The sequence below is a fragment of the Leishmania donovani genome, chromosome 24 (genome assembly GCF_000227135.1).
Source record: "Leishmania donovani BPK282A1 complete genome, chromosome 24".
NCBI lineage: Eukaryota > Euglenozoa > Kinetoplastea > Trypanosomatida > Trypanosomatidae > Leishmania > Leishmania donovani.
In genome coordinates this window covers 699,979-716,241 of record NC_018251.1, presented here as the reverse complement: position 1 = coordinate 716,241, position 16,263 = coordinate 699,979, and the positions used below count along the sequence as shown (strand labels likewise).

Here is a 16,263-nt window from a genome sequence, read left to right as displayed (position 1 = left end):
AGAGTTTGAGGCAGGGGCCGTGCTCCGATGGCTGAGTCGGCGCATCGCTGTAGCGCGTGTGCCTACGGCTGCTTTGCACCACGCGATGGGTGGCGTGTGGCACGGCGTGTGGGCACAGCGGCCTTTGACCTCACGTTGTGTGCGGCAGCGAAAAGAAAAAACGGGCACGCGCCGAAGAAGGGAAATCCACTTTTCATCCTTGCTGCGCGCACCAAAACCCCCACCCACCCACCTTTCCATCCAGCCTCCCCTTTCTTTATCTTGGTCTTTCCTTAAAGGCTGCCGTTTCACAGCGTTCTTCGTGCAACAAAACTAACAACTTCCCAATGCTTTGTGTACACTACTCCATGTGTAGCCCCTCCCCTCCCCAGAAAGGAGGGGGGTGAAGCTGCGTAAAGGGGCGCATGCGCATAGCTCGAGAGCGCTGCTGAGTGTTTCAGTTCTCGGTAGTATAGTGGTTAGTATACCCGCCTGTCACGCGGGTGACCCGGGTTCAATTCCCGGCCGGGAAGGTTTTTTCCTGCCCAACACCGCCAAACCACACACCCAGGCACACCCGAACACGAGCCTCCGTCCTCACCCTTCTGCCCTCCCTCTCAACTGTCATCCAGCGCCTTCTGATTAATATTCATACACGCACAGAGAGGTCTCTGCAGAGATACGGGTCACTTTCCCTGTCCTCGCCTCCCCCTCACCGCACAACGCCTCTGTGTTGTGCCGGAGCTGCAGCACATGCATCTCCCTCTGTTTTCTTGCTTACCCCAACACCTATACACTCACTCACGCACACCAACGTATCCCTTGGCTGTCGCGGTGGCGTACTTATGTGTATGGTATCGCCACGCTTGTCTACTTGTCTCTTCTTTTCCTGTGTTTTCACTCTTGATATTCAATGCAGCGAGGCCAGGAGAGGCGACTTCAGTGCCGCGATGCGGTGCTGTGGACCGCGAGGGCCTCAGTGGTGGTCCTGCTATGCGCACTACTCGGCGGCTGCGGCCTCGCAGGTGCTGCGGCCGAACAAAAGCCGTTGGTGCTGCATGCAAGCCTCGTAGACCTCCTCAACGCGGAGAACGCGCTGTGGACGGTGTCGCTCGGCACTCCCAACGCTGCGAGCCCATCAGTCGTGTGGACAGCGATGCACGAGGTGCGCGTGGAGACGCAGCCCTCCCAGTCGGCCGCTTCGCTTCTCTTCATGCTGCCGCCGCCGACCAGCTTGAGGCACCGCGCCGAGGACGCGGAGGAAGAAAAATACGACGAAGACGGTTCGGCGACGGGGAAGCAAAGCGCGGCGCCCGGCGACGATGCCTTTGCACAGACGCAACGCCGGAAGCCCTTTGGCCACCTCGCGCGGTCCTTCCACGGAGTCTCTTGTGAGGAATACCGGACGGGCGGGCGAGGGCAGCAGGGCACCGTGCAAGGCCGGTGCTTCTTCCTGCGGGACGACGGCGAGGACTTCTTTGTGCGCTACGAGGTACAAGGCGCCGGCAACGGGGAATCAAAGAGTGACAGCGAGGAGGCAGCTGCCGCCAAGACCGCCACAGCAGTGCGCCGCCGCAGCCGCCGAGGCCGTGCTTCGGCGAAGGCTGTCGCTTCACCGAAGGCAACGGCGAGCAGCAGCGCAGAGGCGTCGGGGGCGGAGCCGCGGATCGTGCGCAGCGCCTCCGCCAGTGGCGTGTGGACAGAACACATCCTTCTGGGCGATAGCGCTGCCGCGGGTGCGAAGGAGACGAGCGCTGGCGCGGCAGAGGAACACGTCCGTGTCGGAGACGTGACCATTGATGAGTACATCCGTGAGATGGCAGATGCGCGCCGCTCCAAGCAGGTGGTGCTGAAGCTCGCTATAGCGGTGCCCCGAAAGGCCGGCGCCTCGGCGGATGGAGGCCAAGACGACCTAATGCATGTGCGGCTGGAGTGCATCACCGACGCTTTTTATGAGGCCATGGTGGAGCGTAGCACCGGCGTGGTGAAGGCAGCTCGCACGAGCTTCTTCTATCGCTGGGTGTGGCCGGTGCTGTTCGTCACTGCCATCTACGCGATGCTGGCGGCGACGGCCCGGCTGGTTGCCTGGCGCAAGGCGTCGCAGGGGAGTGTGGCCTCGGCTACTGCTGGCGCGACGAAGAAGAAGCAGCAGTGATGGGCGGCTGCACAGGCAGCGCAGACCACATATGGCGCTGCTAACCTTCTCTCTCTCTCATGTGCTGTGTGAAGGACGATGTTGATGATTGAGAATGAGAATGCAAGCAAGCAAGCAGATGGAGCGGGAGGTCAGTGAAGCGGTCGGGGATGGATAGGGTTGTTTGAAGAGGGCTGGGAAAGGGGAGGTGTTGCAAGACCAAGCAAGAGCAAGGCACCGGGTGTATGTGTAGGTCTACGATCAGGGCTGACGTTCGCAGTGCTCATCAGCCCTTGTCCTCCGTTAAGCATGCCTCCTCGTCGTTGCGGTGGGCCTCTCTGGGCGGCGCACACAGACACAGACACGCACGGCTCAGTCAAGAATGGCACCCTTGCGTCCATGCACGGTGTCCTCGTACGGGTGCTCTCCATGGCTGCGCTCACCCCACGCCCACGCCCCCCTCATACCCGCTATCCGCCTTGTTTGCTGCGTGCGACCCAAGATGCTGACGCGGGTGCTGCTTGAAACGCCTGTATGTGTGTGGGCGGGTGTGGGACTGTGGCTGAAAAGAATGTAACGTCTTCCCCACCTTTTCTTGTTTCCGCGCGCCGTGGCGACCGAAAAGCTACCGCGCCCGTGAAAGCGCATACCGGCTCCTCGACTAACTCCCTCGCAGGAAGAAAGAAGAAAGAGGAGGCGCATCGTGAAGGAGCAGGCAGTGGTACAGAGCAACACACTGAGGCAACTTGCATCGAGAGCCAGGATTCCACCCAATGAGTGGCGCCGGCCAATCTTCGGCGGCGCTCATGAAGGCTGCTGCTGTGGGCAAGGATGAGCGGGTGAGGTGAACGGTCACGGTTTCCGCCGCTCTGTCGACGCCCATACCATCGGCGCACATGAACCACAGTGCACCTCCCGCGTCACGCGCGCCCGCTGTCGTCTCTCTTCTCTTCTTTGGCATGTTCACCCTCCTCCCCCCCCCTACCCCCTCCACACTGGGCAGCACCAAAGAGAACGTTTCTCGCTCAGCTAGCAACGTGTCCGCCGCCTCTGCGATACCACCAGCCACATCCGCCACCATGACCGTGCCGATCGACCAGCTCACGAACGCGCAGATTAAGGAGGAGCTGCGCACGCTGTACGCCGTCACCGACTTCGCCGACTGCATCGAGCACGGCGATCTCCAGAAGAAGCTGCAGGCAATTCGTGACTCGACCCCCATCACTCACGGCCTCCGCTATGGCACGCTGCTGGAGATCGGTAACAAGAGCCCGACCGGCGTCGTCACCCTCGTTCACGGTCTGGGCGACTCCGCTTACGGCTGGGAGAGCGTCGGCCACGAACTCTTGCGCCGCCTGCCTCACCTTCTCTTTCTGCTGCCTACCGCCCCGTCACGGAGCGTGACGATCAACGGCGGCATGTCGATGCCTGCTTGGTACGACATCATAGACATGTGCAACAGCGGCCTGCTCAGCGGCCGGCAGGATGTCGCCTCCGTCCGACAGTCCTGCGACTATGTGCGTAGCATCGCCCACGTGGCAACGAAGAAGTATGGCATCGCGCCGCAGCGTGTTGTCTACAGTGGCTTCTCCCAGGGCGCGGCTGTCTCACTCTGCACTGGGCTGACGGCGCACATCGCCCCGGCTGGCATCGCGTGCATGTCCGGCTACCTAGCTGCGTGCACGGATGTGCTGCCGCGCATTGTGCAGAAAGCCGTTCCTATCACCATGTTCCACGGCCGTCAAGACCCCGTTGTGCCCATTTCCGCCGCGAAGGAGACGAAGGAGATATTGGAGAAGGACGGCGGTGTCGCCCCGATCAGCTTCCTGGAGTACGACATGGATCACTCCACCCTCCCGCAGGAGATCAACGACCTCACCTCGTTCTTATCTCGCGTTCTGCCGGAAAAGTTCTAAGTGAGTTCCGAAAAAACAAACAAACAGAGGAGCGCAGTATGTGTGTGCATGTGTATTTCTGTGTTCTCGTGCGTTGTCCGAGTCTGTGATTGTTATCGTTTCTGGAAGCATGTAGCAACCTCCAGCGCCGCCTCCGTGGGGACGGCGAGGGAGGCGGATCGCCCCTCCGCAGTTCGGTGGTGGTTAGACTAGGGAAAAAGAGCACAAGAAAATGTTATAGAACCAATTAAGAAGGATGTGCTGGAGTCACAGACGCCCCTCTCTTCCACTCCCTGCCCATCTCCACACTCACCATCGCACGCGTGCGAGACTAGGCGAAGGGCCACTCGTGTATATGCGAACACTCCCCCTCCCCCTTTCTCCCTTCTCTATCCTCAAGTTACTCTGTGCAGGGGCGCCGCAAGCCTCCGCAAGAGGCGAAAGGAAACCGGGCGCACAGAAGAACAGCACTCGTGACGTGCGTGTGGCTGTATGTTCACCGAGCCCTTTGCGCTTCGCGTTATCTCACGGCAGATAGAAAAAGGCGTGCCGAGGTGCGCGAATCCTCGTGTCGCACGATGCGACTCACGCCACTCCGATGCTCAGCAGCGGCCTTTAACTTCACCTCACTGCTCCTCCAAGGCAGCGGCGGTGGCTACCGTTTCTTCGAAGATATGTACCCAAAGCACGACCCCGCCCCGCGATACAGGTACTACGAGGACCAGATGCAGAGCCCCACGGTACGGTCGCTGGAGCCCAAGAAGCAAATGACGGAGACGGAGAAGCTGCACCATCTGCACGACTGGAAGAAGGACAAGGAGGGGCTCACCCCACCACCGGAGTTCGGCTGGCCAGAGGAGTGGGGCCCGGAGCCGGGGGAGGAGGGGCACAGTGAATGGTACAGGAAGAACCGCATGTACATGTCATATGAGGAGAAGTCCCGCTACGACCTGCGCGTCGGTGTGCCGGTGGAGAAGAACTCGATGCGGCACCAGGAGATGCCGTACCAGAAGCGCATGAAGGCCGCCTACGTGAATTTGGAAGAGAAGAACCCGCAATACTTCGACCCCCGCCAGCGCAAGTACTGGGCCGAGTACTCGTACGAGGATCAGCGCGACACGATGGCCAAAGCGCGTGATGACTACATCACGGAGTGGCTCGACGAGCCAGGGGTAACCAAGGAGAACGTGGCCAAGAAGATCGGCGACTACAACGGGACGGCAAAGAACCAAAACGTGAAGTCGGTGCAGCGGCGGCCAGAGTGGGAGCTGGCGCCGCGGCCCGAGTACGATGACGATTGAAAGAGGCGAAGAGGGCACAGAGATGTCCACTCATGCACCTCCCCCCCCCCCTCCCGCTCCTCTTTCGTGCTCCGTGTCTGAGCTTCACGTGATTGGGGCTGCTGCTGATGGCAAGGGTGGGGGTGGGGACCAATGAACGGACAGTGATGCATACTGGTACTGCTGTCGTTGTTGTCTTCCTTTGGTATGTGTTGGGGAGGTCGCACTGCTTCACTTGATGTCGGCAGCGCACGCTGGCTGCATTACAACGATACGTGTATATACCGGCGCCCACACACACACACACGAAGCGCGCCTACTCCCTTTCTCTCTGTGCCCCTCGTGTGTGTGGCACGTGGATCTTGTCCCGCTTATCCACTTTTCTATCGGTACCCTTTCCAGATCACCCGTCTCATCGCTCTCGCTAGTTGCCCGTGCCTCGGTGCTTACGCAAGCACTTCTCATCGAACGTCCACCGCTTCCTTGAGGTTCAACGTGGCGATAAGAGAAGCGAGTGCAGGCAACATGAAAGGAAGAGACGATTACAGCTGAGGGGAGGTAGCTCTTGGGTGCAGCCGCAACTGGAGTAGGCCCCTTCGGCTCATATGATAATGTCGCTGCCCCCCCCCCTCCTTCACCCCCTTACTCTCCCCGAGGAGGAGGGCGCGGCGCAGGGCTGTCATCGCCAGCTCTAAGCGTATGAGTGCGACTTGTTGCTTGTGTTGCCTGACTGTCTTTGCTCTCTTCCCGCACCCCAATCCCACGCGCACGCTCAAACAAGCACACATCACCGCAAAGCCATCCAGAGCACTGCCAAGGAGAGGCAGCATCGAAAGGAAGCAGGACGAGTTGAGGAGGTGCGACTGCATACCCTCTGCACCGGCACAGCGACAGGCATACAGACGATTCCATGTTTCACTTCGGTCTTAGAGGCCGCCTTGTGGCGATGTCGGCAGCCTCGGTCGCTGCCCCGTTAAATATCACGGCGCGCCGTCTGCTCTTCTCTTCCGGCAATGCGTCTTCATCATCAGCGGCCTCGGTGACTGGCACACGTAGGTCCTCCGCAGGCGCCGCACACGCACCTCTCTCTTCCTCATTCACGTCCGCTCCGTCAGCAGGAAGGCACAAGGCCGTCAAGTCAATGTTGCCGCCGGCAGCATCAGCAGCAGCAGACAGCATCCACAAGTTCAGCGACGACAAGGCAGAAGCCTCCGCGTACGTTTGCGGCGCTGACGACGTTCCTTCGTACTCCAGTGCTTCGCACATGAGCTACCTCATGCTGCACAGCCGCCGCCTCTGGCTGCCTCTGGTGCTCTACGCCTGCTACTACGCACTGTCGGCGTACCTCAACCCAGTGCAGGCGGGTCTTTACGCGACGGCCAGTGTTGTGGTGCAGCGACTAAGCGTACACGGACGCAGAAACAAGGTTCACAAGGACATGACCGGCTACACGTGCGTCGTGACAGGCGGCACGAGCGGCATTGGCCTCTACACGGCGATGCAACTGCTGGATATGGGCGCCCACGTCATAATCGCTGCGCCTTCAGGAAAGGAGAAGGAGACGATGGATTTCCTACAGCGAAACTGCCTCGTTGGTGCGCCGGCTGCAACCGCGACGGTCGCGTCCTCCTCCGCTTCACCTGAGTGTGAGCCTCTCGAGAACCGCGTCACCTTCATCGCCATGGACTACATGGACCAGCTGGAGGTGATGGCAGCTGCCGCGCGCATCAAGGCCCTCACGCACGACCGCATCGACCTCCTCGTGAACTGCGCGGGTGTGTGGAAGGAGGAGCCGACCGTGACGAAGCAGAAGTTTGAGGAGCACATCGGCGTCAACTTCCTCGGGCCGTTCCACTTCACCGAGGCGCTGCTCCCGTCCCTGCGCAAGTCATCGCATAGGTGCGGCCGCATCGTGTACGTCACGTGCGCCTCACACAACGGCGTCTCCAGAGGGAACGTGGTGCGTGAGCGCATGATGCTGCTGCCGGGGCCGAACGAGTTGCAGATCACCGCGCGTTGCTACAGTGCGTCGAAGCTCGGCAACATTTACCATGCTCAGTCCATTGCGAACCGCCGCTATGAAGGCATCCCGCTGAACCGCCAGAGCGATCTGCACCCCGTCGATGTATGCTGCGCCGACCCGGGCTTCTGCTTCACCTCACTGCAGCAAGCAAATGTGAGTCCGTTTCTCGGCAACAGCATCGTCGCCCGCACGCTTCGGTCTCTGTGGATCAAGGATGCGTACGAGGGTAGCCAAACTGTTGTGAACTGCTGCGTACGCGACACGATCGAGAACGGCGGCTACTACGCCGAGTGTGCGCTGATGCCAAGTGGGCTCAGCAAGCGCGCGAAAGACCCAAAGAGCCGCGACGATGTAGTGCACTGGGCTATGGCGAAGACGATTGCCAAGTACTACACGGTACAACCGGAGTAAGAGTCACCCATCGATGGATGCGTTGGAGTACGGGGGGGGGGGTCAGTGCGTATGTCCATGTGTACGTGTTATTTTGGTTCTCGTGGCGTGCTGATGGACTTCAAGGTAAAGTGGGTGAGGGTTGATCAGGGGGCGGTTGTCGCCAGAGCGTCTTTGTACGAGTGGCTAAGTAGCACAACAAGAGCAGTAACACGAAGAAGATGGTCAAATGCTAGATCCGCAGCGCTGGGCATGAGGAGGGGGAAAAAGGAGGCGGCGGGGCAAGTGCTGTGCACCAATTCCGCCTCGCTCTGCGTACGCGTGCCCGCACGCGTGTGAGAGCACACATACTCACCTCAAGGAAGGAGTAGTGAATGTGGGCGCGCCTCGCTGCGCCCTCCCCCTCCCCCCTCGCACCCGCATCTACCATCTCCTGTGCTCGTGTGTGTGGAGGAGGGGGGAGGAGGGCGTATGTGCGTGTATATCCTCTACGTTGCTCCCTAGGTGTCTCCTCTCTTCCTGAAACTCTTGCGTGGATAGCGTTGCTTGTGCATGTCTGCGCATGCGTATGTGTGCACCGTTCGCATTCTCTTTCAATATCCATCACTCACGCGCACCTACGCAGGAGAAAAGGGTGTGCCAGACGTTCGACGTGGTGGAAACGCAAGGCGCAGCATGTATCGGTATTGTACGAGCGCATCCTTGGCCGTGGGAGCAGCTGCGCCGCGAGTGGTGCCCCGACACTCACAGTCCGCCGCCGTCCTGCTCCGTCTTCATTGCAGCTGCACTGAGGGCTTTCGCCGCACCACCGTCATTGCCCATTCCCAACGGCTGGCACACACACAAGCCCTCGCCCTGATACGGCGCTGGATAAGCAAGGGTTCACGTGGGTTGGCATCTTCGCTCATGGCCTCCCCTCCATCGGCGCCGTCAGCTCCGTCCGCTGTCTCGAAGGCAGCATCAGACGACATCGTGGCGGCAACCACAGCAAGCGGCTCTGGGGAGGCGGCGCAGCGAGTCAAACTGCGCTCTGCACGTCCGTCACCGCGCTCGATCTCGCATGTGAAGCAGAAGCCGCTCTTCCCGGGCATGTTCCGCCACGTCTCAATGTTCGAGGGCGAACACGTCTACCACTATGGCCGCCACACTTTCACCATCATGCGGGACAGTGTGGTCATGGGTATAATACCGGCAGGCTGTATCCTGGGCTACATTGTTACCCACATGCCCTCGGGGCCGGTGATTCCGTTTGAGGTGCAGTGCTTGTTCATGGCCGCCTTGTTCGTGCTGTCGCGCCTCATGGCAGCCGGCAGGCGCAACCGATGCACCAAGGACCTGACTGGTCGGCATGTTGTCCTCACCGGCGGCACCAGCGGCATCGGGAAGGCCACCGCGGCGCAGCTGGCAAAGATGGGGGCGGACATCACGATTATAGCCAAGGACTCGCCGCACGCCGCGGAGGCGCTCTTGTACGTGCGCAGCCACGCCAAGAACAGCGTCGATCAGCAAATCCACCTGCAGCCGCTGAACCTCGACGACTTCATCGCGGTGCGGGAGTACTGCAAGCGCGCGCGGCACAGCAACCGTTCCATCGACATACTAGTGAACGCGGCGGGAGTGCTGCAGGAAAAGTACGTGACGACCCGCTTTGGCGATGACATGCAGCTGGCCATCAACTTCCTTGGCCCGTATCTACTCACCGAGGGCCTGCTCCCGCTCGTGGAGGCGGCGCACGGCCGCATCGTCTACGTCGCATGCAGTGCGCACGTGGGCGTGAAGGGGAACGTCGTGCAGACGTACCTCAGTGGGCGTGGCGTATGGTCACCGCGAGTCGCAGACAAGTTCGACGGCTTGGAGCAGTACGGCTTCACAAAGCTCGGCAACATCTTCCACGCCCAGCAGCTGGCCCTCCGCTCCTACCCGAAGCCGGCGAAGAGTAGCGTGTCCTCGAGGCTGACGCTCCAGCAGCAGGTAATCGGGACTCCTGGTGGGCGCAAGCAGCCTGCGTCGCGCAGGTCCGGATATGCCGCCGCTGTTGAAGTCGCTGCAGCCTCACAGGCCAGCGGCACTGAAGCTGCCGGCGCCACGGCAACCGTAAACATCGAGCCACGATTCACTTGCTGCGCCTGCTCACCAGGGGGCGTCATCACAAACCTGTACCGTAGCACCCCGTTCTCCGGCACCTTCGTGTATCTCTACTACCTCTACATCCTTGTAATGCGCACCGCGTGGGAGGGGAGTCAGACGGTAGTGAACTGCTGCGTGCGGGACGACTTCAAGAACGGCGGGTATTACATGAACACGCGCTATCAGCCAGCCGGACTGTCCAAGACGGCCTGCAACGTGGCGGAGCGCGATCAGGTGATGACGTGGGTACACAACAAGATGAAGCCGTACATGAAGTGGGAATAGGAAGCGCGCAGTCCTGTATGCGTGCATGTCTGTTTGTGTGTGCGCGCGCATCCATCCAGGGGTGCGGAAAGCAGAGATTGATGGTCACAGACGCACTCGAGCTCCAGATAGCAAAGCAACCAGCACCGCGAACATGACGCGTGAAGACACTCACAGACGCGCCACACACACACACACACAGAGGTGGTGCGTGGGTGGTTGGATAGGAGGGGAGAAAGCGATGATGCGCCTCGTGGCCATGGAGGGTGGCGCGCTGCGGCCGCCTCGCTGAATCCCTTAGTCATTTTTCTTCTGCATCTCTCTCTCTCTCTGCGTGCGGCGAAGCGGGAGGGGAACATGCGCCCCATCCTCTACGCCACGGGTGGTGATGATGAGAATGGTGATGGAGGGTGGTCGTGATACCTGCTGCGAGTTTCCTCTCTTATCCATGACTACCACCCTCCGCCTCCTCCTCTTTCTCCCTTGTGTTCCTCGGCACATACGGCTTGCTTGCCCTCCTTCGCGACATAAAAGTGGATTTGCCTCACACAACGCTAATAAAAGCGCTCACTAGCAGACCTACACACAAACACGCGCGCGCGTACATCGACGCTTTCCCTCTGCCCACGCACACAAAATGGGTCTCACTCAGGATCAGACGCAGCGCGTCAAGACGGCCTTTCTTAGCTACGCGCAAGGGCAGCCTAAGGTAAGCGAGGCCATGATGGACCAGCTCATCTGTGGCGCCATCCCTGGGCTGTCCTGGGAGCAGCTGCAGGCGAAAAAAGCGGTGCGAAAGGTAAGCGCAGACGGCTACGACCTTGTAGCCTTCTTTGCCATTGTGAACTCCGACCCGGCGTACATTGCCTTCATTCAGCAGCACTTCCCCCCGGCGCCGCCGGAGCAGAAGGAGCCGGAGGTGGACGCACTGGCGCTGAAGACCGCTAAGGGCTTCTAAGCATACAGAGAGGCACGCACACACACACACACACATGCACCTGGAGACCTTTGCATGACCCTGCAGGAAAGGAGGGTGGTATCAAACGCGGTTGTGGTCGAAGGCGTGCGCACGTCTGTGGGGTCAGCCACGTCTGTTTCGTTTTATATGTTCAGCTAACGCTCTCCGACATCTATGTGAGACCCCTCTACGCTTATTCAGTGCCTCGCCCCTTCTTCTGTCGACGCAAATGTGCACGCGGAGTCGGGGATTAGAGGTGCCCCGCTTCTGTAGGTCGTGCTGGTCCGCGCGTTTATGTCCCACTGAGGGGGAGGGGGAGCTGTCAGGACATTCGTCAGGCTCTCCCTCCCTCCCCCGCCTTTCTCCTTTCCTTTCATCATTGTATCAGTGAAGCTGCTCGTATGAAGGCGCCTGCGTGCGTGCGTGCGTGACGTTGCTGATGCCTTTACTGTTTTGTTTGTTTGTTTTTTGTTTGTATTTGCGTATCCCATCGTCCTGTCGACCATCATCTTCTTGCGTGCGGCGTTGCCGTGGAAAGGTCTATGTAAATATCTTGAAGGGCGTGCACACACTCGCCGACACTCTCCCCTACCTCCGCAATCTTGCCAGCAACCTCGACACCAACAGTCGCCGGTTAAAGTGGAAGTGGGCGCGTTTGCCCTCCATCTCTGCACCCCCTCCCCTCGGTGGGCATTGGCGTACGTGTGCGTGAGGAGGGGAAGGCGCGGAAGAACGGGCCCCCTCCTCTCCTCTTCCCTTTTTCAGGTGCGCGTTAGTCTGCGTGCGGAATGAGTGAGTGCTTTCTCCGAGCAGCCACCGCCCGCGTAGTGCTCGGCGCAGCTCTCCTATCTGTGTCGCCGTTGCGTGTTGGCCATCTGCTCCTCACGCGCCGCGGCGACTGTTGCAGTGCACCTGGACTGGCTTTCCTACATAGCGACTCCTTACTCCTCATCCCCTCTCTCCACCTCTCGCGCACCCACGCGCGTATGTGCAACCTCTGCACAGATACACGCCAACTGCTACGGCGTCCACCATCTCTTCTCTCAACCTTTCTCCGCTCAGCTGTTTCACCTGAGAGCATAAAGGCAGTCTACAGAGAAACCATCAAAGCCGCTACGCTTCTCTTGCATCCTACCTCCCAACAATGGACAGCGACTTGTCTGCTGAGATAGCGCGCATCGAGGCAGAGTTGGCGCAAGATGCAGAGTTGCGCCAGCAGCAGCAGCAGCAGCAGCAGCAGCTGGCACCGCAGCTGTCGCAGCAGCCTCCTGCCTCCTTATTTGGCTTTGGCCAGACAGCCCCGGCCCAGCCGCAACAGCAGCAGCAACAGCTGTTCCACACCCAGCCTCCACAACCACAGCAGCAACCATCCAACCCCTTCAACGTCAATGCCAGTCCCTTCATGCCGACACCGCAGCAGCCTGATTACTCGCAGCAACAGCAACAGCAGCAGCAGCCCATAGGTAGCGCTGGGCAGGCCGCCGCGCAAGCCTGTGCACCAACGCCAATCATTCACAGCTTCTCCAAGGACACAGACAGCCGTTCGATCTTCATCGGCAACTTGCCAAGGGGGACCGACGGCACCCCGGCGACGACGCCGGAGGAGCTAGTGCAGTTCTTCGCTGACTGTGGCAACATTCTCAACTGCACGGTGCTGAAGGACCGCGCGACAGGGGAGCCGAAGGGCACCGCCTACATTGAATTCGCCGACTACACGGCGATGGGCAAGGCCATCGATACAAAGAACAACGCCAACTTCAAGGGCAGCACTATAATTGTATGCGTGAGTACGTCCCCTATCTTTTACTTGCAGGTTTCTTCGGTTAAGCTTCTAAAGCCCATGCAGCGGCCTCGCGCGTGGAGGGGGTGCGCGTGAGCGGAGTGTGTCCGTCTGTGGCAATGGAGGTGTGTTTCGCTGGCGTGCTGTCTTTGGTCAGAGGGGTCGTGCACGTGTGCCCGCACTCTGGCATCGAAGACAGCGCACGTGGAGCACCCACATGCACACCCTCCCTCCCTCACACATCTGGCCATCCTCACCCGCCCTCTTTTCTACCCCTCCCCCCCCCTCCCCCTCTCCCCCTAACTAAAAGGAAAGCCTGCTTATGCACGCATGCACATTTGTCCGTGTGTGCGCAGTGGGGTGGGGTGGGGTGGGTGTGGAGTCGGTGCATGCGACTGTATATGTGAATAGTGTCGATGCAGGTGTGTGCGTGTGCAGGTGATCAGTGCGGAATTCGGGGCGTTGGACGGCAGACAGGCAGACAGACACGCAACAGCTAAAGGATGCGACCCGCCCGCGGAACGGTGTGCAGTCATCATGGCACATACGCACCGCTAGACGAGTGAACTGCAAAACAAACGCACAAGGAGACACACACACACACGCACACACAGCGAAAACTTCTAAAGCAAAGGATGAGACAAAGAAAAAGCACGCGTGCGTGGAGGTGTGATGGTGATCGTGGGTCGCGTCGGTTGTGGTGGTAAGAGGATCGAGGTGTTGATGAGGTGGCGGCGAACACACACATCCACATAGCGAGAGAGGCGAGAAAGTGAGAGGAGAGCAGAGCGAGTGAGGTTGGGGAGGCGGGATACGGAACCGTGCATGAGTCCCAGATCAAACCGCTGCTTCTTCCTCCTTCCCTCGCTCTCCCTGTCCCTTCCGCTCCTTTTCCTCTGTGCGCGTGTGTATGTAGGCCATCCACTGCTTTCACCAAGATCACCGAGCACGTCCGCACTTTCACCGCGCCCTCACTCCTGCAAGGCCAACAAGCAGCAACCAGAAGAAACGCAAAACAAAACGAAAAGTGCGACTGCAGTCCCTCCCCCACCCCTCAAAGAAAAAAAAAGAAGTGCCGTTCAAAGTACGCACACGCACACACATATACACACATACATGCATACATACATGCACACACGTATATACACACGCCTATGCCATACATACATGCAGATATGCGTATGTGTACATATGTGTATGGCATAGGTGTGCAGGCAGGCACGCACGCGAAAAGTGCACAGACAGCAAAAAATGCGAAGAGACATAAGAAAAAGGGGACAACAAAAAAAAGGGGTGCCACACACTGCGGGTACGTAACACACCCACATATGCATCCATATATGCACATCTATATATCTATATATATATGTGCGTACCTTTCCTGTGTGTGTGTGTGTGTGCATGTGCCTGGCTATGTATTTATGTACGTATGTGCGCGTGCGTCTCTCTCTCGTCCCTGCCTGTCTTTTTTCCCTTGCGTGTGTTTTTCGCTGTCTGTCTGTCCTTGTTTGCTCTCTGGTCTCCCTCTCTGTGTCCTCTCACGCTACCTCATCAACCTCTCTCCTCGCATGCTCCGCTCCCTCCCTCCCCTCCCCCTTTTTACCCTCCCCCCCCCGCTGCTGCAGGTATAGCTTCTCCAACCTTGTACCAACATCCTCGACCTCCTCATTTTCACTCTCCGCCTCTCCTTACAACTTCTCTCTCCTACCTCTCCCTCTCCCTCTCCCTCTCTCCTCACTCAACTACAGGTGACCCACAAGCGGTCCAACTTCAAGCCGGGCCGCGGTGGCCGCGGTGCTGGCCGTGGTCGTGGCCGTAGCGGTGCTGAGCCGTTCCAGGCGCTCGCCACCTTCATGACCATGCTTGGAGCCGCCAGCGGCTACCGCGGCCGTGGAGGTCGCGGAAGCGGTGCTCGCGGTGGCGGCGGTGCGCGTGGAGGTGGTGGTCGCGGCGGCGGCCTGAGTGGCGGTGCACCGAAGCCACAAAGCGGCAATCCGTCCGGCGGCTTTCAGCCATACCAGTAAGTCATGGGCAAGACGTGTGTGAAGAAAGCGGAAGGGGCGGGGCACGGTGAGGCAAAACATATCCGTATGCGCAAGACGGGAACTCGAAGCCAATGTCTCGTACCGCAGAGTGGGGCGGTGGGTTGGAATCATGTGAGAATTGAGGGCCAGTAGGCGAACCAGTGCGAGTGTGTGTGTGTGTGTGTGGATTGGAGGGTGTCTTGAGGGTGCATAAGTGGCGCAAGTCGAGGAAGAGAAGAGCAGTGATCATTGGCCGAGAAGGAAGCGGGTACAGTTGTGTATTGTGCCAGCCTTCTGCGCCACCTCCCTCCCTCTCCCACTCTCCTCTAAGCCGCCTCTTCGTCTATCCTCTTTTGTGGAAGCATCATCACACACAGACACACGTGCTCGCATGTCCACAAGCTTGCCCGAGGTGGCTTCGCCTACCCATTCACCATCAACACCCCTTCCTCCCTCTCCCCCGCCCCTTTCGCGACATCGCTGCGGCCGCCAGTTTCAATAGACACGCAAGCGCGCACGACATACATGCAAGAACTCGCACATGTGCACACACCCATAAGCGTGTACTCCATCTCGGTGCGAGTGTATGCCGTGGCTTCTCCGTGATGATCTCTCTCTCTCTCGTGTATCTTTGTAAGTCGGCGTTCATGTCCATGTGCGTGGGTGTGCCCCGCCGTCTGTACACACCTCTATAAGCGTGCGCGTGTCTGCAGAATGGTGTTTGATTATTAACAGAAGAGGGAAGAACAACTTAGCCAGAAACGATATTGTCACTGCCCTGTTGTCGCCCGGCTGGGGAGGAGAGCGGAGGGATGGGGGGAGGTTGGCGTCGCATGAACACCGCCAAGGCGGATGTGCAGTCGAGCCCGTGTGTGCCTCCTCCTGTTTCCTGCGCTGCGTTCTTACGTCTGTCATGCACACTTGGAGACGCGAAGACAAGGGGCGAGTGGTTCACGCAGAACCCGCCGCCACCGCTGTCGTCGTTTCTCCTCTCTCCCTCTCCCTTTCGACGTGCTGGTAATGCGCTCACGCTTTTACTCATGAGAGAGGGGGGCAGCGTTGTCGCGGTGTTGGCCCCTCACCCCATTCAGGCCCCCCGTCCGCAACTCCAGCTCTTTGGCGTACCTCCATCTCTTCCTCCTCCTTCCTGTCTTCCTCCTCCGTGCTATGGCGCCCACTAGCTTTTCTCTGTCGTGCGCGTACTTCTCTGTTTCGTTGTCGATACACACCTGTGTGTGTGTGTGTGTGTGTGTGTGTGTCTGCAACACTCCCATTCGTGCCCTCTGTCTTAGTGGTCGTGCCCATCGCATAATAAGCGTTTTGCGGAGAAGGGCGCTCTCATTTTTTTTGTTGCTGCTGTTTGCTCTCCTCCTCGCCCGCCGGATACAGCACACACACACACACACTGA

General features: G+C 59.4%; 7 protein-coding genes and 1 non-coding gene across 8 annotated transcripts; all 8 read left to right on the top strand.

Annotated features, from left to right (window-relative positions):
• Nucleotides 1–440: 440 nt before the first annotated feature.
• LDBPK_24tRNA5 lies at nt 441–512 on the top strand. Its single transcript has one exon. It is a non-coding gene; the product is annotated as a tRNA-Asp (tRNA).
• Nucleotides 513–892: 380 nt separating this feature from the next.
• Nucleotides 893–2,134, top strand: LDBPK_241920 (hypothetical predicted multi-pass transmembrane protein; the record flags this gene model as incomplete). Its single annotated transcript, XM_003861234.1, has 1 exon — nt 893–2,134. One exon carries the CDS (start codon nt 893–895, stop codon nt 2,132–2,134), a length of 1,242 nt encoding a protein of 413 aa, XP_003861282.1.
• Nucleotides 2,135–3,192: 1,058 nt separating this feature from the next.
• Nucleotides 3,193–4,029, top strand: LDBPK_241910 (lysophospholipase, putative; the record flags this gene model as incomplete). The annotated part of the gene is made up of 1 exon (XM_003861233.1): nt 3,193–4,029. The coding sequence occupies one exon, from the start codon at nt 3,193–3,195 to the stop codon at nt 4,027–4,029; it is 837 nt and encodes a 278-aa protein (XP_003861281.1).
• A 557-nt stretch (nt 4,030–4,586) lies between these two features.
• LDBPK_241900 (hypothetical protein, conserved) lies at nt 4,587–5,309 on the top strand (the record flags this gene model as incomplete). Its single annotated transcript, XM_003861232.1, has 1 exon — nt 4,587–5,309. One exon carries the CDS (start codon nt 4,587–4,589, stop codon nt 5,307–5,309), a length of 723 nt encoding a protein of 240 aa, XP_003861280.1.
• Nucleotides 5,310–6,198: 889 nt separating this feature from the next.
• Nucleotides 6,199–7,722, top strand: LDBPK_241890 (short chain dehydrogenase/reductase, putative; the record flags this gene model as incomplete). Its single annotated transcript, XM_003861231.1, has 1 exon — nt 6,199–7,722. One exon carries the CDS (start codon nt 6,199–6,201, stop codon nt 7,720–7,722), a length of 1,524 nt encoding a protein of 507 aa, XP_003861279.1.
• Nucleotides 7,723–8,607: 885 nt separating this feature from the next.
• On the top strand, nt 8,608–10,113 carry LDBPK_241880 (short chain dehydrogenase/reductase, putative; the record flags this gene model as incomplete). The annotated part of the gene is made up of 1 exon (XM_003861230.1): nt 8,608–10,113. The coding sequence occupies one exon, from the start codon at nt 8,608–8,610 to the stop codon at nt 10,111–10,113; it is 1,506 nt and encodes a 501-aa protein (XP_003861278.1).
• A 616-nt stretch (nt 10,114–10,729) lies between these two features.
• Nucleotides 10,730–11,050, top strand: LDBPK_241870 (hypothetical protein, conserved; the record flags this gene model as incomplete). The annotated part of the gene is made up of 1 exon (XM_003861229.1): nt 10,730–11,050. One exon carries the CDS (start codon nt 10,730–10,732, stop codon nt 11,048–11,050), a length of 321 nt encoding a protein of 106 aa, XP_003861277.1.
• A 1,144-nt stretch (nt 11,051–12,194) lies between these two features.
• On the top strand, nt 12,195–12,926 carry LDBPK_241860 (hypothetical protein, conserved; the record flags this gene model as incomplete). The annotated part of the gene is made up of 1 exon (XM_003861228.1): nt 12,195–12,926. The coding sequence occupies one exon, from the start codon at nt 12,195–12,197 to the stop codon at nt 12,924–12,926; it is 732 nt and encodes a 243-aa protein (XP_003861276.1).
• Between the last annotated feature and the right edge of the window lie 3,337 nt (nt 12,927–16,263).